We start from the raw sequence: 23,540 nt of genomic DNA, 5'->3' as shown, positions 1-23,540 counted from the left end.
ACACACACTATAGCAGGTTTTACTATCCTGTTGTTAAGTGGTTAAATCAGGTCTCTGAAAGACTATCAATGAATAAATGAAGGAAGGCTCCAGCTGCAACTATGACAGAGCTGCGGGCCCACTGCCCTCTTTCTTTTTATCAGTGCTGTATTATGTTTAATCAAACGCAAGGATTCTTCCAATCATGTCACCTAGACATCATTTCACCCACTGCTCTGTTTGGCTGAAAGTTGCGTATCTCTTCAGCAGTGGTAATCTGCATAGCCTTAAAGTAAGCCACGTGCCCAGGAAATCCCACTACCAGCAAAGTGCTGAGAGAGGCCATAATGACTACTGGAGGGAGAAAAAACTTTAGTTTACATCAAATTCATATGCACCCAGTAATTTTCACAGATGGTAGCATATAACTGCAATCATGACCTATATAATCTAGTTTACTTCAGTGAGAATTCTATCATTATATTCTTATCCACATCTGGATAGTTCCTTTGTACAAGGCATTTTCGGTTGAAAAAAAGAACTTGAAAGGTCCAGCTTGGTCTAGTGGAACTAATCTGTATATAAACAAGATTATTTTTTAACACCATGGAAGAACATAAAGATTTTCACTTGCACTTGCAGCCCTAAAATGGTAGTTCAGTTCAAACCAGTAGCTACAAATTGGCATCTTTTGGCTGTGTTGCAAAATACACAAGTGTTTAATGCTTTCAGAGTTAGATCAGATAGATGCTAGTAGAATAATGCCAGTAGCCATATCACTAGGGCTTTTGTATTTCTATACTTTTCCCCACTGACCAAAACCCATTTTTCTTAGTGTTTTCTTTAGAACACTTTAGATATCTTATTCATTTTCAGTACGCTCATATCTCAGTTTCTACAGGGGATTGTTTCCAGGACCACTGAGGATACCAACATCTGTGGATGCTCCAGACCCCTGTATAAAATGCACAATATTTGCCCATTTTTCTATATACTTTAAATCATCTGTACACTACTTATAATACCTACTGCAATCTCAATGCTATGTAAATAGTTATTATAATTTATTGTTTAGGGAATAATGACAAGAAAAAACATCTTTACATGTTTAGCACAGATGCAACAATCATAGGCCTAACTACAATAGTATACAACAATACGATAACAATTTTTTTGTTTTGTTTTGTTTTTATTCAGTGAGAGGAGGGGAGGCAGAGATAGACTTCTGCATGTGCCAGATCGTCACCCACCTGGCAAGCCTCCTATGGGGCAATGCTCTGTCCATCTGGGGCATTACTCCATTTCTTAGCTACTGAGGTCTTCTTAGCACTTGAGACAGAGGCTAGTGGAGCCATCCTCAATGCCTGGGGCCAATTCACTCCAGTTGAGTCGCCACGACTTCAGGAGGGGAAAAGACAGAGACAGAGAGAAAGGGAGAAATGAGAGGGGGATGGGTGAAGAAACAGATAGGTGCTTCTCCTGTGTGCCTTGATCAGGAATTGAACCCAGAACATCCACACACCGGGCTGATACTTTACCACCAAGCCTACCAGCCAGGGCACATATTACTTCAAATATTTTCAATCCGCAGTTGGTTGAATTGGCCAATGAGGAACCTGTGGATACCGAAGGCTAACTTAGTTTCTGTCCTTGTTTAGCTCTTTTTTTGTTAAGCAGCAAAATAACCTATGATATTCAAAAATTTCCAAATGTGAAAATACACTGTAGAGATCAGAGTATTGGCATGGGAATAGTGGAACAACCAGTCAGACACCGCGTGGATGAATCAGATGAGGTTGAACTCATCTGAAGTGTTCCAAAGAAAGCTTACATTCTCAGCGGGAAGGTGAGTAACAAGCTCTAGCACAAAGGTGCAGGCTTCTGGATCCTGCAGAAGAGGTGTAGCCTTGGCCAACCAGGAGGAGGACTGTGCTTCCACAAAGTCTGACACCATCATCTGCAAGTCTGTATCTCTGAGGAATTCCATAGTCTAGAAGGTTGTGTTTCTGCTTGTAACATTTTCCTGTTACATAACCAACCTGTTTCTGTGTCCCTTTGAAGAGTCACACTCCTCTGATTTACGGAAGTGTCTAGGTCTCATTGTTCCATCAATCCCAGCCTACCACTAACAGTAGTTTCATATTTTCTGCATATCTTATGCATAGCATACATAGATATTTTCTCATCAAAACCTCAGAATGTATATTCTAATTGCCCTGGTTTCTAGACTCCGAAACACAATTTTGTCCAAAATAAGTTAATGGCAAGAAGCTGTGTAAAATAAATGACTTCCAAGATGGGTTTTAAGTAAGAATGGTCATTGTTTTGTTTGATGAGAAATTACAAGCCACTTTCAATATATAGATGATGTATTATAAAATTGTACACATGAAACTGGTATAATTTTATTAATTAATGTCACCCCAATAAATTTAATAAAAATAAAGAATTAATTAATTAATTAAAATATTTCAGAACAGGAAAAAGAAGCTTAATTGCATCCCAGGAGATTGAAAACCTGAAACTGAGGAATGTCATGTCTAGAAGAAAGAGTGAGAACAATAGCAAGTATAGACTTATGAGAAAAGAACTAATCTGAAACATCTACAGTATAAGATGGCAGCATCTTGACCCAGCAGTTGTTTTTCATGTCTGCTTTCCAGACTACCTTTGAGTAAGGATTAATGACCTTCCCTCAGCCCATAAACCCAGACTGTCATTAATCTTCAGGAAATACCATGTCAGTACTGCTTAAAGGATCATGAGAAATGCTGTGTGTTAGGTTAAAAATGGTTAATCTTACAGCCCTTTAACCACCCTTTGTAGTGATTATAGTGTCTTCCTGGAATTCCCTTTTACCTCGGAAATAGTTAACATTTTCATCACAGTCTCACTTGTAGGCTATGAAATTGTTAGAAATTGTAATTGATCAAAATAAAAAAAAACCTATTGGAAGGTAAACTGATTTTTTCAACAATATGTCAAAAAGGATGTTACTAGTATAAATTTCCTACACTTTGTGTTTTATGTACTTGGAAACTGAATGTTGCCACCTCAAAATCAGTATTATTGATCAGATTCAATTATGGGCTATTTTAATTTTAATGTTTCATAGGAGACTACATTATCTACTAAATCCTCTTTGTGAATGGGCTATAAAAGCTAAATTCATAGAAGCAGAAAGTAAAATGCTCATTGCCAGGGAATAGAGGGATGGGAAAAATAGGAGTTATTGTTCCATTGATATAGCATTTCATTTATGCAAGATGAAAAAGTTCTAGATCTCTGTTGTACAATTTATATATAGTTAATAATGTACACTTTTAAATAGGTACAAGATAGACTTTATATAAAAAAGGATAAATTCAACTTAAGATTTTTATTTTATAAGTTTATCACACAGGGCTGTCTCTCTATAAAAATAAACGTACTGTTTTGATGATGAACAAAAATAGCCATGTCAATATAGTTGGGCATGAAAACTTAATTGTAGTGAATAAACACAAGTGTGAAAAAGGTAAAAGCTAAATGTAAGTGTAAATGTTGGACTATCATGGAACTTGGTTAGAACAAAAGAAAACTAACAATTTAAACACATTACTTCAAATACTGTACAAATAGCCTTTGCATATTTCTCTACTGTATGAGAGGTAACGTATAATATCAAAGAAAAAATTAAACATCTATATTGTTAATCAAATGCTTGTTGACAATGTGACCCAATTCACATATATAAGTCAATGGTTTAATTTTACTGGACATTAAAAGTAACGGTGTGAAAAATACAACATAAGGCAATCAGAAACTGTTAAAGACTGAATCTATGGGAATGTGCAATGCCAATTTTTGACACAGATTTTCTATAAACACATACAGAATCTTCTAGATTAAATTTTGCTGCCATGTGTTCTCATGGAAAAGTGTGCTTCCCCAGATCATGGCAATTCCCACATTCTGTGAACAACAACAGTCTGCATTTCCCCGCTGTATCCTGTTGTAGTTTCTCAGTTTCACGAGGACACTCTAAGACAATGTCCTTTTTATAATGATATATGTAATGAATACATCTAAAAATGTGGAAGGAAGATCATCAAGGGAGATGAGTGGAAAGAGCAATAATAGTTGTGAATTTCTGTGAGCAATGAGTTCAAAGAATAAGTGAAGTCATTTTATATAGAAAAGGCAAACATGGATTACCGATGAATAACTGGAAACCTAAGTAATTGTCTCCCTAAAAGAGAAGTGAGGATAGGTGAAGTATCCATTAAAAAAGAGATGTTATACATATGAATAAACAATTCTTAAAAATAAAAAAAAATTGAATGACTGGGTATCATATGGCAAACTATTTGATCCCAACAGAAATCAAAGAAATGAAAAATAAAATAGAGATAACATTCTTTGTCTTGCAAAATTTGCCTTGTGAAAAATCTGGTATTGCCAAAATTGGGGTTGGAGATAAAAAAATACTCCATAACCTGGTTATATCAGTAAAAATTTTATATTTATTAGGGCTAGTTTGGCTAATTCTATCTAATTTTAAAATCCAGCACTCCCATTTCTGGAACTTCCATCTGAAGAATAGTTCACACATGTAAATGAGGGAATGCATCCACAGTTTCTCTTTACAACTTTGTAACCACAAAGAATAAAGCCTTCAATAGGATATACTAAATAAATCATGGTGCAGGCATATCATATGCCATGAGCTATATAGTCATTACAAAAGAATGTAGTAGGAAAACACATGAGGATCCAGAAAAAAATTAGTAATATCTTACAAAAATAAAAAAAATGATTCAGAAAACTATGCATAGTATAAATGACTCCATTTCATTAAAAGTACACAAAGCTTAAATATATATATAAATATATATCTGTGTGTGTGTGTGTGTGTGTGTCTGTGTCTGTGTTTGTGCGCACACGCCTAGAGGTAGCCCGGAATGATAACCACTTAAGTTAATAACAATGACTAACCTTGTGCAGCATAAGTAAATGTTAAGGAGATTTTGTTTTAGTTTTAAAAACTCTATTCACTTCTGATTATATTGTGTGGAAAACTGTAATTTATTATTATAAATAATGTGATGCTCAACAAATTTAGATATCAACAAAAATAAAATAAAAGTGAAATGGAGAATACAAATAAGAAAGCTTAAAATAGATATAATTCCTCATTTGCCTGAAGAGTAAAAAAAAAAGAAAAGAAAAATAATTGAAATACATGAATCAACAGGCCCTCAAGGAATTAGTGGACAAAGCTGAGCATGTTATTTTAGGACATATGTCCTTTTTCCAAAACTGTCGGGGTTATGGGGCTTGAGAGCACACAAAACAGTTTTTAGATAAAGGGATTCATGCTTGCATTTAGTTATGAAGTTCAAATTGGAAGCTGTTCAGGCAGAAAACTAATAGAAATGGGTGATAGCTAATTAACCTAAGGCTTCAAAGTAATTGCTCTGCAAGAGGCAATTTAAAAGGGACCTTTCTCTTTTTTTTTTACTTTGAAAAAAAATGCCCTATTTGACATTTGGTTCATGAGCAAAAAATATTTGTATTCACATAAATAATGATTTTTAAAAATGTCTACCTTATACACCTTTTTGGTACATTTTTAAAAGGGCAAAAGAATCACAAGACCTGTGGTTTATATAATACATAGGGAATATCCCAGGCTTAGGACTTTGCCATATATGGAGATGACTGACTTCGATTCTTTCTTTTCTTTTCTTTCTTTTTTTTTTTTTTACAGAGACAGAGAGAGTCAGAGAGAGGGATAGACAGGGACAGACAGACAGGAATGGAGAGAGACGAGTAACATCAATCATCAGTTTTTCGTTGTGACACCTTAGTTGTTCATTGATTGCTTTCTCATATGTGCCTTGACCGTGGGGCTACAACAGACCAAGTAACCCCTTGCTTGGGCCAGCGACATTCTGCTAAAGCTGGTCAGCTTTGCTCAAACTAGATGAGCCCACACTCAAGCTGGTGACCTCGGGCTGATGCTCTACTGCGCCACTGCCTGGTCAGGCACTTGTCGGTATTTTTAGCAAATATAAAGCACACAGCCAGTTGGTAGAGAAGAGGCTCTGCTAGCAAAAGAAAGGTGCTCTTGTGGAGAGTGTGGAAATAATGTACAATAACCAAATCAGCCTCTGTCTGCCATAGTCTACAAATCTGGCTTCCCATCTTCCTTGCAAGGTTCTTCATACATTTATTTTATTTTGTTTTGTTTTTTACTTATATTCATTGGGGTTGACATTGCTTGATAAGATTATATGAGTTCCAAGTGTACATTTTATGATACATCATCTGTTCATTGCACTGAGTGCCCACCACCCAAAGTCAAATCTTCTTTCATCATCATATATTTGATACCCTTTACCCTTTACTACCTACCCACCCCTCTTCCCTCTTTTTGTTTTTATTTATTCATTGCTTTCAGTTTTATACCCCACCTATGAGTAAAATCATATGCTTCTTAACTTTTCCTGTCTGACTTATCTTGCTTAGCATAAAATTCTCAAGATCTGTCCATTTCATTGCAAATGGTGGTATTTTATCTTTTCTTATGGCCAAGTAGTATTTCATTGCGTACATATGTATATCACATCTTTCTGATCCAATCATCTATTGTAGGAGAGTGCTGTTGTTTCCATGTCTCCACACTTTTACAAAATATCTCTTCCTATAAAACACGAATTAATTCCTTCTCAAAGAGAGGAGCCCCAAGTTTCCTTCATTTTCTACATGTAGTTCGAAACAGATGTTTAGTAGAGCATCCCATATTAGCTAAACTAGCTAATTTCTTCTCCTTCAAGCCAGCTCTCAGTATCTCTGACTTCATGGCACTTAAGTTTCATGTATGACTGACAAATGTGGAAAAAATATCTGGGTGAAGAAGTCTCAACAGAATGCTTGTAAACATGACTGCCTCTGTCTGGATCCAAGTTTTAGTAGCATGTAGACTAGTTTAGACATGTGTTGAGGACCATGATCTTTAACCAGTGTATAAATCTTACGGTTTTATATTACATAGTATGATTAGAGCATTCTGAGTTCACATAAATCAATCCCTCAAGAAATGGTAAGTTTCCTAGCTATCTCCAAGAATCAAGCTCTCAATAATTTAGACCTTCTAGGCCCTGGACAGGTAGTTCAATTAGTTAGAGCATCGTCCCAATAAGTCAAGGTTGCAGGGTTTGATTCCCAGTCAGGGCACATAAGAGAAACAACCAGAAAATGTATAAATAGGTGGAACAGCATGTCAATGTTTCTCTCCATTCCTCTCTCTCTAAAATCAATCAATAAAAACCAGTAATTTCGACTTCCTATAAACCTAGTACAGAAGTTTTTTAGGATGGAGGCTGATAATTAGCCAGGATTCAGTTTTTCAAAATATTTTTTCTCAACCTCAGGTTTCACTTGTGATTAAATTAGGATGGTGTTCATTTTGGACTAACCATTCTGGTTTAGACAGAGCAATTACATTTACTTATTATTATTATTTTTGAGACCTGAGTCTGTTAGAATCAGGGTGGGACAGACTTTCCTAAAGCACATTGGTACATGGTAGAAATATGGACACTCAAAAGAGTTATGATGCTTTCCCAAGAAAGAATGGAGTAAATATTTTAAGATCTAAAATGCATACTAAAATTATAAATAATTTAAAAAATATTTTATTTTTCAATTACAGTTGACATTCAGTATTATTTTGTATTAGTTTTTGGTGTACATCCTAGTGGTTAGACTGTCATATACTTTCAATATTGTCCTCTTATATTTCAAGTAACTACTGGGCCCCAAACATAGTTACTACAGTATTACTAACTATATTCCCTAGGCTATACTTTAAACCCCTTAATCTTTTTCAACAATGTTGTTTATGAGTATCCAGAATTAGATTGAAAACTACTTCAAGGGAAGGTATCATGTTCTAGAACTATGTCTGTGGTATCTTTTAATAGATGATGAATCGGATATATGGAGGATTTTATCTTATCTACTGAATGAATAAACACAATATGTATGATAAATGACAAATCTACTAGTATTTTACTAGATACTTTTTACCATTTAAAAAAATAATTTACATAGCTCTAAAATTGTCATTTACAAGGTTATTGTAAAATAGGTCTTGGAAAAACAATAATAGATCTCCTGGATTGTTCTTGTTTTATATAATGTTAATGTCTGTTTGTTTGTTTTTTGTTGCAGGATTTATTTATACATGCGGTGGAACTTTAAAAGGACTCAATGGCACTATAGAAAGCCCTGGTTTTCCATATGGATATCCAAATGGTGCAAACTGTACATGGGTAATAATAGCAGAAGAACGAAATAGAATACAAATTGTTTTTCAGTCATTTGCTCTAGAAGAAGAATACGACTACTTATCCTTATATGATGGACATCCTCATCCTACAAACTTTAGGACAAGGTTAGTGTATTTTGAAACTAAAAATAGAGGGAAAATATTTTATGAATAAAAGCAGTTTATCTTATACAAAGGATGCTTAACATTTGTGTTGCAATTATAATTAAGTCATATACCCATCTATTATTAACTTGGAAATATATCATCCCAGGAACAAATTAGTTCAGTATCTCTGACTTCATAATACTAGTATATTAATATTATTATCTCACACAAAAAAGTAAGTTTAAATTGAATTGTGACCTGTTTAGAGTGATTAAAGATATTATGATTTAAAAAAAATATCTCAAGATTTTATTCTTTATGGACAAACCTTTTGGTAAGGTGAATGCATACCGTGTAGTGTGTCTTCTAGAGGTATGTACCCATTATGTAAAACAATATGCAAAAATACTTTAAAATAAATATTAATATGATAATAGAATAAATTATTTTTAGATAATGTGTATGTTTATAAAATATAAATATCTGAAAAGTAGACCCACTGATGTCACCAATTGGAACATTGATATTTCTGTCCATACAAATGATATTATGTATTTTTAAACTAGTTTATGAAACAGATGTGAAAATTATCTGGCATCTTATCTGTTATTTCAATAGTTCTTCAGATTTTTTTTTTTTTTGGCAAATTGGTTATCTAAACATAAACATTTTTGCTATCTTATCAATTATTCTTTCTAAACATAGATCAACTCATTCAACCAAATTCAAAGTGCCAGATATTACATATTTCATTTAGTCCTAAATTTTTACCAATGTGTGTATATTTTTAAACGTAGTTAACTGTTTTTTAAACTTCCAATTCAAAATATTCTTAGCAGGAGATCTCTAAAATTAAAAGCTCGCCCTGGCCGGTTGGCTCAGCGATAGAGCGTCGGCCTAGCGTGCGGAGGACCCGGGTTCGATTCCCGGCCAGGGCACACAGGAGAAGCGCCCATTTGCTTCTCCACCCCTCCGCCGCGCTTTCCCTCTCTGTCTCTCTCTTCCCCTCCCGCAGCCAAGGCTCCATTGGAGCAAAGATGGCCCGGGCGCTGGGGATGGCTCTGTGGCCTCTGCCCCAGGCGCTAGAGTGGCTCTGGTCACAACATGGCGACGCCCAGGATGGGCAGAGCATCGCCCCCTGGTGGGCAGAGCATCACCCCTGGTGGGCGTGCCGGGTGGATCCCGGTCGGGCATGCGGGAGTCTGTCTGACTGTCTCTCCCTGTTTCCAGCTTCAGAAAAATGAAAAAAAAAAAGAAAAAGAAAAAAAAATTAAAATTAAAAGCTCTTTACATACTTGGTTATGTTCCCTGTCGGATTCATAGTTAAAAATGCCTGAATTTTTATTCCAAACCACATTTTACAGAAGAAAAAGTTACTGGAATGATTACAGGTGAGGTTCTGTTTTTCTTTTTTTTATGTGTGATACATTCATTATGGAATATTTCTAGTTTCTTCTTTTGTTTACACTGCTTAAGTCTTTCACTATTCATCCTATTCAAAAATATACTGTATGACTGATGTCTCTGACAGTGATATTTCATTATTATTGCCAATAGCATTAAAAATTTGGTTGTAATTTGGTAATGACAGAGCATTAAGTTAAGATAGTAAACAGACAGCAATGTGTGTATGTTTTTCTGCTTGCCTATTTTACTGGGTGTGTGTGGGTAGGTGTGAGCGTCTGCCTTCACCTGTCCATATTCAATCAGACTACAGACTGTAAGAGAAAAAGGAAAATTATTTTTAAACTATCAAGCCAAGTAAAATGATGTATGTACAATTTTTAAAATAAAGACATTGGTATATCCTCTTTATAATAGTAACATATGCTATATAATTAGTGTAAACTAGTAAAAGTAAAAAAGCTCTCTAAAATTTACCTGGAAATTTTTAAATATCAATTCATATAGTATGATTTGTGTAAGCATCAATGCTCCCTATATCCCTTTAAAATAAAATAAAAAGCACAGTTTTTATTTTACTCCTGCTCTACCTTAAAAAAAATAATTATGGCCTCTTGGAAGTTAAAAGACTTTGTCAGATGGGGTAAATTGATTTTCTGTTCTCATTCTTTCTTTTCTACTCTGCAAATGAGAGAATAACAGTACTTAAAAGATATTTTGAAGATCACAATGCAATAAAAGCTCAATATATCAAACCCTTAGCATTTGTTGACTACTTTGTACTAAACACTGTGCTAAGAATTGTGTACTCATTGTATTATTTAACTTATCTCCTGCTCAAGCAATGTGAAATATCTCTATTATTATCATTATTTTAAAACTGAGAAAATGAAGCTTACCTTTCTTGCTCATGATTAATATTGTTGTAAGTAGCAAAAGGCACAATTATCATTTAGCCCAGATTATCTCAGTTCAGAATGTAAACTCATTAAAAATATATGTATTGCATAATATATAATTCATAATATGTATGTAATCTCCATGGCTTAAGTACTGATGTATGAATTAAAGCCTATGTCTATTTTTTATTTATTTATTTTTCTTTTAGTGAGAAAGAGAGGGAGAAGGGACAGACAGAGACAGACAGAGAGGAAGGGAGAGAGATGAGAAACATCAACCCATAGTTGCACCATCTTAGTTGTTCATTGATTGCTTTTTCATATGTGTCTTGACCAGGGGGCTCCAGCTGAGCCAGTGACCCCTTCCTGAAGCCAGCAAACTTGGGTTTCAAGCCAGCGATATTTGGGCTCAAGCCAGCAACCATGGGGTCATGTTTATAATCTCACACTCAAGCTGGTGACCCTGTGCTCAAGCTGGAGAGCCCGTGTTCAAGCCAGTGACCTCAGGGTTTTGAACCTGAGTCCTCAGCATCCCAAGTTGACATTCTATCCACTGTGCCACTACCTGGTCAGGCTAGATGAAATTTAGTAAGATTTAAAAACAGTTTATTGAGGTGATCCTGTTTAATAAAATTATGTATGTTTCAGGTGTACAGCTCCATAATACATCATCTGTATATTGTATTCTATATTCACCACCCCAATCAAGTTGCCTTCCATCTCCATTTATCCTCCCCATACACTCTCTCTCTGCCCCAACCCCTCTCCCTTTTGTAATCCCTATACTGCTGTCTGTGTCTATGGGGTTTTTTTCTTTGCTTAATCCCTTTACATTTTTTTTTATTTTAGTAGAATTTATTTAATTTATTGTGTTCACATAGATTCTAGTGTTGCCCCAATTGTATCGCCCCTCCCCTGTATTCCCTTGACCCCCTCCCAACAGCTCCCTCCTCCCTTCCCTTCAGGTTTAATTTTGTTCCTCAGTTCACACTGTTCCTTGGATTCCTCAAATGAGTCAGGACATAGGATATTTTTCTTTCTCTGAATGGCTTATTTCACTTAACATAATAGTTTCCAGGTCCATCCATGTTGTTGCAAAAGATAATGTTTCCTTATTTTTCATGGTCCCATAGTATTCCATTGTATATATGTACCATTGCTTTTTAATTCACTCATTCACTGACGGACACTTAGGCTGTTTCCAGATCTTCACTATTGTGAACAATGCTGCCATAATCAAAACTATCAGCAAAGTGGGAATACTGGGAACAAACCTTAACATGATAAAGGCCATCTATGACAAACCCACAGCCAACATCATACTCAATGGGCAAAAATTAAAAGCAATCCCCGTAAGATTAAGAACAAGGCAGGGGTGTCCCCTTTCACCACTCTTATTCAACATAGTTCTGGAATTCCTAGCCATAGCAATCAGACAAGAAGAAGAAATAAAAGGCATCCAAATTTGAAAAGAAGAAGTAAAACTATCATTATTTGCAGATGATATAATATTGTATATAGAAAGTCTCAGTCAAAAAACTACTAGACCTGATAAGTGAATTCAGCAAGGTGGCAGGATATAAAATTAATACTCAGAATTCAAAGGCATTTTTATGCACCAACAATGAACTGTCAGAAAGAGAAATTAAGGAAACAATCCCCTTCACTATTGCAACCAAAAAAAATAAAGTACCTAGGAGTAAATTTAACCAAGGTGATTAAAGACTTGTACTCGGAAAATTATAAAACATTGATAAAAGAAATTAAGGAGGATATGAACAAGTGGAAGCATGTACCGTGCTCGTGGTTATGAAGAATAAACATCACTAAAATGTCTATACTACCCAAAGCAATTTATAAATTCAATGCAATACTGATTAAAATCCCTTTACATTTTATGCTCAGTCACCTACGCCCATCCTCTCTGTCAGTCTGTTCTCCATATCATTGAGTCTGTTTCTATTTCGTTTATTAGTTTATTTTGTTCATTAAATTTTACATATAATTGAAATCATATACAAATAAAATTTATAAACATGAATACCAAAGATATAAACAAAATAAATTACAACTTTATTCTTGGTATTTACTTTCTCGAGTTTGTTCTAATATGTGCTCTGTAGCATGTTGCTCACTGGGAACTGAAATTCACCTATTGGTGTTTATGTTTAAAGAAATGCTGTTGCTAGTCTGGAAAGTGATCCTATTTATTTATTTATTTTTATTAAATGTATTGGAGTGACCTTGATTAATAAAATTGTATAGCTTTCAGGTCTACAATTCTTTAAATCATCAGCTGTATATTGTATTGTGTGTTGGTCACCCCAAATCAAGTCTCCGTCCATCATCATTTATCCTCCTTTTACCTCTTCTGCCTCTCCCAAACCCCCTTTCCTCTAGTAATCACCATAACAACTAATTTTAATTATCAAGAAAGAAAAAATCAATGAGTAACCTACATTCCCTTCCAGACTGTGTTTATATACAAAGCCTGCCATTTGAGTAGAAGCTGAAATTGCTGCTGGCGTTTTGATTCATTTTTGTGTCTATGTCTTTGAGTCACTGTTTCCTTGCCTTTTGTTTCACTCACATTCTCACTAAGTATGTGTCTTTAGGATAAGTCTGCCATCTCAATTTTTCATTAATTGATATTTATATATATTTTTTCCATGAGCGCTAATAGACTTATTATTTTTTTAAAAGGAGACATTACATAATTTTTGAAGAATTTAAAGTGTATATTTTTAATATTTACACGTGTGCACTAGAATTTATATATACAGAGTGGGGCAAAAGGAGGTTTATAGTTTAAATGAAAAACACAAGAATCAACTATTGTGCATGCTCACAGCTGTAAATCTACTTTTGCCCCACCCTGTATATAAAGCTAAATGTATATTAATTATAAATCACAGTGTAGTTGAAATATAAATTCAATATAACTGCTTAGATGGAAATGAATGCCTTTATTTCATTAAATCTCAACTGTGATTTCCTTTCAATCTAATTGAACTTTTCCGTTTGTTTCTGCCCTCGGGAAAACTTGTTTCACTCAAGAGCTTCCATGTGTAGGAAAGTCCTGACGTGTCGTCTGTCCTGTAACCGTCAGGCTTCTAACTTGGACGTAAAAAATTACTTTTTCTTTTATTAATTAGGATTCCTTTAACGGTGTAGCTTTGCTCTTTGCTAGTGCTTAGCTCTTACTGACTCACCAACTGGTTTTTTACTGTAATTGAGCACTAAAGGAGATTGTTGCCATGACTGTTATTTTTCTCAGTAGTTTTTATTAACCTCCTCATTTAATTTATCAGTCTTCATTTATCATTGGTCTCTATAGAAGAGATTTCTTCACTATAGCTATTAGTTTATACTCTGATAAAGGCTAATAGCATTTTTTAAGAGCTTTCTTATTTTAAACAAACTATATGTTGTAAATATATATATATGAATAAATGTGTGTATGTGTACATAGGTGTGTGTGTATCAGAATAGTTTATAAGTAAGCTGAATCAACTTTCTCAATTTTTCCTTTGAAGTATTTGATGTAATTGTTTGTTTTTTTTCTAACCAGTATTGTAGTTTACTCTCTGGAAGAACATATTATCTTAAACTTGTTAGATTCCATGTAGGAAAACTCTTTCTGTATAGGGCTAGTGGTAAGCATATGATAGTTCAGAAGCCACCAGACAATACATCCATGAGTATAGCTGTCTTCCAATAATACTTTATATATGGACACTGACATTTGGACTTTATTTTTTACATGTATTTAAGTATTATTCTTTTGATTTTTTTAACCATTTAAAAATATAAAATTTATTTATTTATTTATTTTTCACAGATGTGAAGTCTTTTTTTTTTTTGAAAGAAAACATCTCTAGATTATTTTGACATTTGATTGTGCTGTGTACCCCTCCCCTAAAGTTAAATTGTCTTCTGTCACCTTCTGTCTGGTTTTCTTGTGCCCCTCCCCTCCCCCAACCCCTCTCTTCTTCTTCACCCCATCCCCCCTCCCCCCACCCCCACCCCAGTTGCCATCACATTCTTGTTCATGTCTCTGAGTCTCATTTTTATGTCCCTTCTATGTATGGATTCATATAGTTCTTAGTTTTTTTCTGATTTACTTATTTCACTCCATGTAATGTTATCAAGGTCCATTCATGTTATTGTAAATGATCCAATGTCATCATTTCTTATGGCTGAGTAGTACTCCATAGTATATGTACCAAAGCTTTTTAATCCACTCGTCCTCTGACGGACACTTGGGCTGTTTCCAGATCTTCGCTATTGTGAACAATGCTGCCATAAACATGGGGGTGCATTTCTCCTTTTGGAGCCGTTCTATGGTGTCCTTGGGGTATATGCCTATAAGTGGGATAGCTGGGTCAAAAGGCAGTTCGATTTTCAGTTTTTTGAGGAATCTCCATACTGTTTTCCACAGTGGCTGCACCAGTCTGCATTCCCACCAGCAGTGCAGGAGGGTTCCCTTTTCTCCACATCCTCGCCAGCACTTATTCTGTGTTGTTTTGTTGATGAGCGCTATTCTGGCTGGTGTGAGGTGATATCCCATTGTGGTTTTAATTTGCATTTCTCTAATGATTAGTGATGTTGAGCATTTTTTCATATGCCTATTGGCCATCTGTATGTCCTCTTTGGAGAAGTGTCTATTCATCTCTTTTGCCCATTTTTGGATTGGACTGTTTGTCTTTCTTGTGTTGAGATTTACAAGTTCTTTATAAATTTTGGTTATTAACCCCTTATCAGACGTATTGTCAAATATGTTCTCTCATTGTATAGTTTGTCTTTTTATTCTGTTCTTGTTGTCTTTAGCTGTGCAAAAGCTTTTTAGTTTGATATAGTCCCATTTGTTTATCCTGTCTTTTATTTCACTTCCCTGTGGAGATAAATCAGCAAATATATTGCTCTGAGAGATGTCCAAGAGCTTACTGCCTATGTTTTCTTCTAAGATGCTTATGGTTTCATGGCCTACAGTTAAGTCTTTTATCCATTTTGAATTTATTTTTGTGAGTGGTGTAAGCTGGTGATCTAGTTTCATTTTTTTTGCAGGTAGCTGTCCAATTTTCCCAACACCATTTGTTGAAGAGGCTGTCTTTACTCCATTTTATTTCCTTACCTCCTTTGTCAAATATCAGTTGTCCATAGAACTGTGGGTTTATTTCTGAGTTCTCTGTTCCGTTCCATTGATCTATATGCCTGTTCTTATGCCAGTACCAGGCTGTTTTGAGTACAATGGCCTTGTAGTATAACTTGATATCAGGAAGTGTGATACCTCCCACTTTATTCTTCTTTTTTAAGATTGCTGAGGCTATTCGTGTTCTCTTTTGGTTCCATATAAATTTTTGGAATATGTGGTCTATATCTTTGAAGTATGTCATTGGTATTTTAATTGGTATTGCATTTAATTTATAGATTGCTTTGGGTAAAATAGACATTTTAATGATGTTTATTCTTCCTAACCATGAGCACGGTATATGCTTCCACTTGTTTGTATCTTCCTTGATTTCTAGACTTATTATTAATAGCTAGCTATGCATCCTTAAGATAGTGCAGAAGTGATGGTTTGTGAGTCTTGTCATTCTCACTCATTAAAATAGGGACATATTGGACATTGTAAACAGAATTTTATATTTTGAAATTATTCCTAAAACATCAATGTTTTTATGACTCATTTACTTTTCTGTGAGGTTTTAATTTATTACATAAAAGTTGACGGTGTCTAAATATGATCCTTGTAACAACGCACCATTAGAGAATTCTTGGTAGTTCCACAGTTAGCTTAGAACAGGTGTTGGTGCATTTAAAAAAATTTTGGTTTGCTTGATGCATAAAAGAAAATGTATATATGTTCCTTTATGTCCATATTTAATCTCTCCACATTAAAATCCATGTTTCAAGTGATTAGAATTGTGGTTCACATAAATTTATTGGATTATTATGTTTAATTTTATAAGGATTTATTTAATTATTCTCTTATTGTAAGGTATTTTAATTTTTTTATCTTATCAATCCAGATAGCAACATCAGCTTTAATTCAGATAAGAGTCTTACATCACCACCATTAAGTGAAAAATAGTCTTGTAAAAGCATATTTCATTCCAACTTCAATCATAGAAAGTGGCATGAAGAATGCTGGTGATTAATATATCATAGTATCAAATTATCATATTCATAATTTTTATTTTACTGTTTTCAACAAAGTTAGATTTTCACTTAATTTTCTAAATAAATAATTTATAAAATTCTCATTGAAAAAAGGAGGTAGAGCCTGGCCAGTTGGCTCAGTGATAGAGTGTAGGCCTGGCATGTGGATGTCCTGGGTTTGATTTCTGGTCAGGGCACACAGGAGAAGTGACCATCTGCTTCTCCACCCTTCCCTCTCTTATCTCTCTCTCTCTCTCTCTCTCTCTCTCTCTTTAACCCTCCCCAAGCCATGGCTCAGTTGGTTCAAGTGAGTTGGCTCCCAGCACTGAGGATTGCTCAGTGGAGCCTCCTCCTCAGATGCTTCAAAGAACTTGGTTGCAGAGCAATGGAAACAGCCTTAGCTGGGCAGAGCATCCCCCCATAGAGTCTTGCTGAGTGGGATAGATCCCCATCTGGGGGGCATATGTAGGAGTCTGTCTCTCTGCTTCCCCTCCTTTCACTTAATAAAAAATAAGAAAAAGAAAAAAAGGAGGTGGTTATCAAAAAGTTATAGTGTGGAAATGAAATAGACACATAAAATTTACTTAAGAAGTTAAATAATTTTCCATGAATTAATAGTCTTAAAAGTATAAAGAAAGATAAAGATAATATAAGTAAATGTAAATATAAAACCACTCACTGGGGAACTTATGCAATCATAAATTGCTATGCGGAATGTAATCTAGCTAAGGGGATGACAGATAGTGCTGAACATTTGCAATTTTATTTTTTCATTTTTATAGAGATATAATTGACATATAACACTGTGTAAGTTTAAGGTGCATACCACAGTATTTTAATAAAAACATATATATTGTAAAATAATTATCATAAGAAGGTTTGTTAACACTTCTAACACCTCACTTAATTTTTATTTCTGTGTGTGTGGTGAGAACATTTATGATTTATTCTTTTAGTGACTTTTAAGTATACTGTATGATACAACACTGTTAACTACAGTCATCCTTATGTACACTAGATGCCCAGAATGTATTTATCTTATATCTGGAAGCATGTAACATTTGACCAACATCTCCCCATTTCCCCCACCCTCCAAGCCCTGGCCAAATACCATTGTATTTGATTTATCTGAGTTTGGTTTCTTTAGAATCCACATATAAATGAGATTATACAATATATGTCTTGGTCTAACTTATTTCACTCAGCGTACACCCTTAAGGTCCATTTGTATTGTTGAAGATAAAAGAATTTTCTTCTTTTAATGGCATAATAATATTCCATTTGTTACATATATGTCTCATTTCCTTTATTCATTCCTCTGTCAATGCCCATTTAGGTTATTTCCAGACTGTGGCTATTGTGAATATAGCTTCAACAATCATGAAAGGGTAAATAAATATCTTTTTAGATAATGACTTTATTTCCACTCAGAAGTGGAATGCTGGGTCATATGGTAGTATTATTTTCTTTTTTTTTTAATTTTTTTAAATTTATTCATTTTAGAGAGGAGAGGGAGAGACAGAGAGAGAGAGAGAGAGAGAGAGAGAGGAGAGACAGAGAGAGAGAAGGGGCTGAGGAGTTGGAAGCATCAACTCCCATAGGTGCCTTGACCAGGAAAGCCCAGGGTTTCGAACCGGTGACCTCAGCATTTCCAGGTCGACGCTTTATCCACTGTGCCACCACAGGTCAGGCTGGTAGTATTATTTTCAATATTTTTCAAAAATCTCTACTTTTTTCCTTAATGGTTGAGCCAATTTATATTGTCACCAGCACAAGTTTTCAGCTTTTTGTATTTTTTTTGACATCCTCACCAACGATTGTTATTTTATGTCTTTTTGATAATAGCCATTCTACCAAATATGAGGTGAATTGATATTGCATTGTGGCTTAGTTTGCATTTCCTTGATGATTAGTGACATCAAACACATTTTTATTTACCTTTTGTCCATATGCATATCTTTTTTCAGATAAATGCCTTTTCAAGTTCTCTTTTCATTTTTGCAAGATTATTTGTGGTGTAAGATAGGTATCCAAACTGCTCTTTTGCATCTCATTATCTAGTTTTACTCAACAATTTATTGAAAAGAGTGTCCTTTCTCCATTGGTTATTCTTGGCTCCTGTTTCAAATATTGGTTGACTATATGTGTGGTAGGGCCAAATGCTTAGTGTAGTAGTGTCTCTTAGGTCCACAGAGTCTGGCTGGTTTGAGAGTCAAGTCTTTGCTGATGGCTAGTGAGCACATGCAGAAAAGCCCACCTACAGGAAAGGCAACCAGGGTAAAATGAAGCTCTCCCTCAAACCCCCTTCAGTGCATACAGTCTTAGACATTTATACTTCAAGGGTGTGTTGGAACATCTCAGCTGGACTCCATGGCTTCCACAAAGGCTCTGTCATGCATGGGTGATTAACCTAAATCAGTGTTATTTGGGGGCAAGATTGTAGAATACTTTTATTCCACCATGATAACAATGTCACTCAAATTTGCCATTTTAAACGTGGTGGTCAGGAAAAAGTTGACATGGAACCAGTGACAGCTGGGAAGACATATGAGAGATTTCCAAACAAAGCAAACAACCAGTGCAAATATCCTAATTCTGCAGCATGTGTGAGAAGATGAGTAAGCGATGAAGCCTGAGAAGTGGTCCAGTGAGGCAGGTTTATAGAAGGCCTGGCAGACCACAGTAAACTGCTTTCTTTTTTAGTGAGCTAGATAGAGGATTTTGAGCAGAGATGTAATATGATCTAAAGTAGGCCACTTCCAACGTAGTAGACTATGTACTCTGCACAGAGTTGCCAGATCTTTGGTCCAACAATCCAGCCTCTGCTACTTCAGCCAAGTTTGTGACCCACACCAGAGACATTTTGCAATACATTCACAAGGAGGGTGACCTTTTGCAATTTCCCCCAGCAGTGGGAGCACATTTTTGTAATTCCTACAAATTATGACCCTGTTATATTTGATAATCTGAAAGGATCTCTTTAAGCTGCTCTGTAGGGAATAGACTTATGTGGGGTTGCGGACAATATAAGCATTACTTTTATGCTAATAAAATTAGAGAAAAACTAAGAAAGTATGAGCTATTATACCAGCCAACTAAAAGGGATCAATGAAAAATTAAATGATGTAAACACACAGAAATATAAATTCTAAATATTGAATAATGATACCCAATTTTAATTGATTACAAATATTATAATTATACATATATATTTATAAATATACAGAAAACCTAGATAATTTACTAGAAATGTATAGAACTAAAAAGAGCATTTAGTGTGTTGGTCAGTGTATCTCATCAGCCATTATTTAGAAAAATCACAAAATACACTACATTGAAAATATCAGCAAAATCACTAAATGTTGATATAAACTCAATAAGTACTAAATGTAACTATGTGATAAAAAATGTAGTCTGATGCTGAAATGCACAAAATTGGAAAATGGAGAGACACACTTTAATCATGGAAAGAAGCAATCAATTTTGTAAAGCTCTCATTCTTTGAAATTGTCATATAATTTCATTTTAAAATTCTAATGAATTCTATTACTTGAAAAAATAATACACTAGTTCATCAGACTACAATATAAAAATAGCCAGGTAAATATTGAAATATGGGAATAGAGAGTTTAAAACTTCAAGATAAAAATGTCTAATAGAAAACAAAATAATTTAAAAATGTGGTTTGGCTTATATAAGAATAGAAGTCATTTGGAACAAATTCTATATAATTGCAGACAAGAAAGAGAAGATTAACTCACAGAAGCCATTAAGAGAGATATGAGATATTTTCTATGTAATAGGATAAAAATGTAAAAAAGTTATTGTCAGATACAATTTCACTAATAAAAATATTTTCTATGAACAAAATATATATTGGGCAAAATAAATTAAAATAATTATAAGAATAAATTATTTTCAAGCCATATTAAAAACAAAAGCTTGATATGCTTAATAAAAAATTTTAGAAATGAACATTATAATCATATGTAGAAATGTGCAAAAATGTTAATAGGGAGTTCATAAAATAGAAAAAAAACATTATAATGTTAATATAAAATAAGAAACTAGTAAAAATAAATCTTGCTACCTATAAGAAAAAGAAAATCAAGGAATCTGTGTGATGTTTTCCAAATGTAAAATTGTCCAAAACCTAAAGAACTTCAACCCCCGTTGGTGAAGATATGTAAGAACTCCCCAAGTAGCAGAACGGCAGTTGGTGTGTGTTTGCTGAAGGATAATCGCATTAGGTGTCAGGAATTTATCCTAAGGAAAAGTATTCTAATGCCTCCATCTCCAAATTATATACAGACTTTCTTTGCTTTTCTGTTTTAAATAGTAAATTCATAAATGTTTAAATGAGATGAGTTAAAAACCAATGGAGAAAATGTAGCAATTAGAAAACAAGTCTTCTAAAAAAAGTGTTTTTTTGTATGGATGGAAAAGGGTTCTTGAAATATTACTGGCTAGAATGAAAAACAGACTGCAAAGTAGTATGTATAATAAATATAATAATAAGTTAGCCTGTGCTGTGTGTCTGTGTACATTTCTGCATTTATGAACTGAATGGTCTACTCCAAAATGACAACTGTGATTATCTCATGGTGATGGGGTTATGACATTTTATTTCCCTTTTTGCTACTCATTATAAAAATGAGTACTAAATCCACTCTCAGTAAATTAGACTTTAAAGTGAATTAAAACTGTATCATAAAATTTTATTTTAAATTTACAATCTAAGTTTACATATATATAGGCTGGGACAAAAGCAGGTTTACAGTTATCCATATGGGAAATAATATAATAATTGATAAATAACAATACAAGAATAAACTCTGAGTTTAGCATACTCACAACAGTAATCCTAATTTTGTCCCACTATAATAATGAAGAAAGAATTGTAAAAAAATCCATTTTAAAGTTAAAAATATTACTTGTTAAAAATTTTTTGGAATAATTTTTTGTTGTTCAGATAATGGCTTTAATTCAATAGGGGAAAACTATAAGCATACATATTGACTTATGCACATATTATTATCATTTGTTGATTAAAATAGAAAATGTTGAATTATCAATTTTAAGCAGTTTCTTTAATTACTACCTGATCAATGAAATTTTGCTAGAGAAGCTCTATCATATATTGTTTCTATTTCTATAATAAAGCTACTCTTTATCTCTTTAGTTTTTATACATTGTGATTGCCTTCTTGATCATGTAATTCTCTATGCCTTCTTGATCATGTAATTCTAAAATATACTTCATTACGGTAGCTAAATTCTCTTTACTTTACTTATCCTTTTATTGTTTTTGAATATTAGTTATTTAAAAATTTTGTTTTCTCAGTACTATGAAGGATAGATATAAAGGATGTAATATATTCTTCCAAAATTTCTTGTTTATTTTATAAATTTGCTGGACTCTTGACATAACCACAGAATTCACAAGGCTAAGGAATATAATCAAGGAACAGTAATTAGCATGAATAAAAAATAATCAGTAGTTTCAATGCCCATTTGTGGCATTGGTAGTAGACATTTTCTTCTTCAAAAAATGTTGGCAGTGTCCCCATCAATGTTCTTGAGCGGCCACTATAGTTCTGTTCATTCCTGATTAATCTTGTCTCCTTTCTTTTCTTCATAGCTCCCTGAATTTCTAATGTCACTTCTTACTTCTCAAGTTATTTCTTCGCATCCTAATTGCTGCTCCTTTTATGAAACACAATGAACTGTCTCCATTTCTGTAGATAACGTGTTGTAGTAGTAAATGGCATTCCCACAACAATTATTAGAAATTACCTAAATGACTTATTAGACCACGGACATAAATGGCCATAGAGTATATTTTGTGGCAGTGCACCTAGTGATTTAATTCTACTCCCAAAACCCTATTTGCATGCTGTCACACACAGGTTTGACTGAGAGTGATGGGAGCCAATCTGATTTGCTGTCTCTGAAGACATCCCCCTTCACAGTTAGAACTAGGCCTTGTTTCTTGATTATCTCTCTTGTATAATAAAATGTTTAGGAAATGCAGAAGGCTATAAATGCCTGACTCACTGGCAAGGATGTTGTGTGTTAGTGTGTGTGTAAATTGCATATGTGATATTAACAACTGTGTTTCCACAATAAGAGAAACAACACCACTTTTTTTTCTTATCTATTATATTAATGAATTCCACCTAATGACAACATGATTTTTCTTACTCTTAATCCCACTATGGCCTTGGTAATAGCTTTGTATAGAGTAGGTAGATTCCATGAAACTGAGGAATTAAGTGTAGAAATGATTTTTTTTCTGTGGACAAGCTTGAAAAAGATGTATTGTGGTTAGTATGCTCCTCTCCAATGCTTTAATTTACTAAAGACTTGTATTGCCATGAGGCATACAAGTGAATTAGAAAAAATAAGCCAATTAAAATTTTGATGCACCTTAGGCAGTTAATGACTCTTCTTAGATATCATTCCTCACTACGGTGCATTCAAAGTAATGATTGAATAGACCTCAAGGATGAGGTTTCTAAACTTTTTTTTCAACATAAAAGACTCTTTCAGATCTGAGTAAGGCAAGGATTCAAGAGTATACACAATCATTTGTTGTTTATACTAGGCATGTTGCCCAAAAGAATTGAGGTGGCTTTTAGAGAAGAGACAGACTATATTAAACTATGAAAT

At 34.1% G+C, this 23,540-nt stretch overlaps 1 protein-coding gene across 3 annotated transcripts in view; it reads left to right on the top strand.

Moving 5' to 3' along the window:
* The window catches only part of CSMD3 (CUB and Sushi multiple domains 3), a 1,231,016-nt gene that overhangs the window by 121,594 nt on the left and 1,085,882 nt on the right, over positions 1-23,540 (top strand). For all 3 annotated transcript variants that reach the window (XM_066379371.1, XM_066379370.1, XM_066379369.1), the window contains exon 2: positions 8,200-8,422. In XM_066379371.1, coding sequence (XP_066235468.1) covers positions 8,200-8,422 — 223 coding nt within the window. The remainder of the gene's footprint in view (positions 1-8,199; positions 8,423-23,540) is intronic.

This window comes from Saccopteryx leptura, chromosome 3 (assembly GCF_036850995.1).
Source record: "Saccopteryx leptura isolate mSacLep1 chromosome 3, mSacLep1_pri_phased_curated, whole genome shotgun sequence".
NCBI classification, from domain to species: Eukaryota; Metazoa; Chordata; class Mammalia; order Chiroptera; family Emballonuridae; genus Saccopteryx; species Saccopteryx leptura.
Note: the sequence above shows the minus strand (reverse complement) of the source record. Positions and strands in the feature narration are given on the sequence as shown.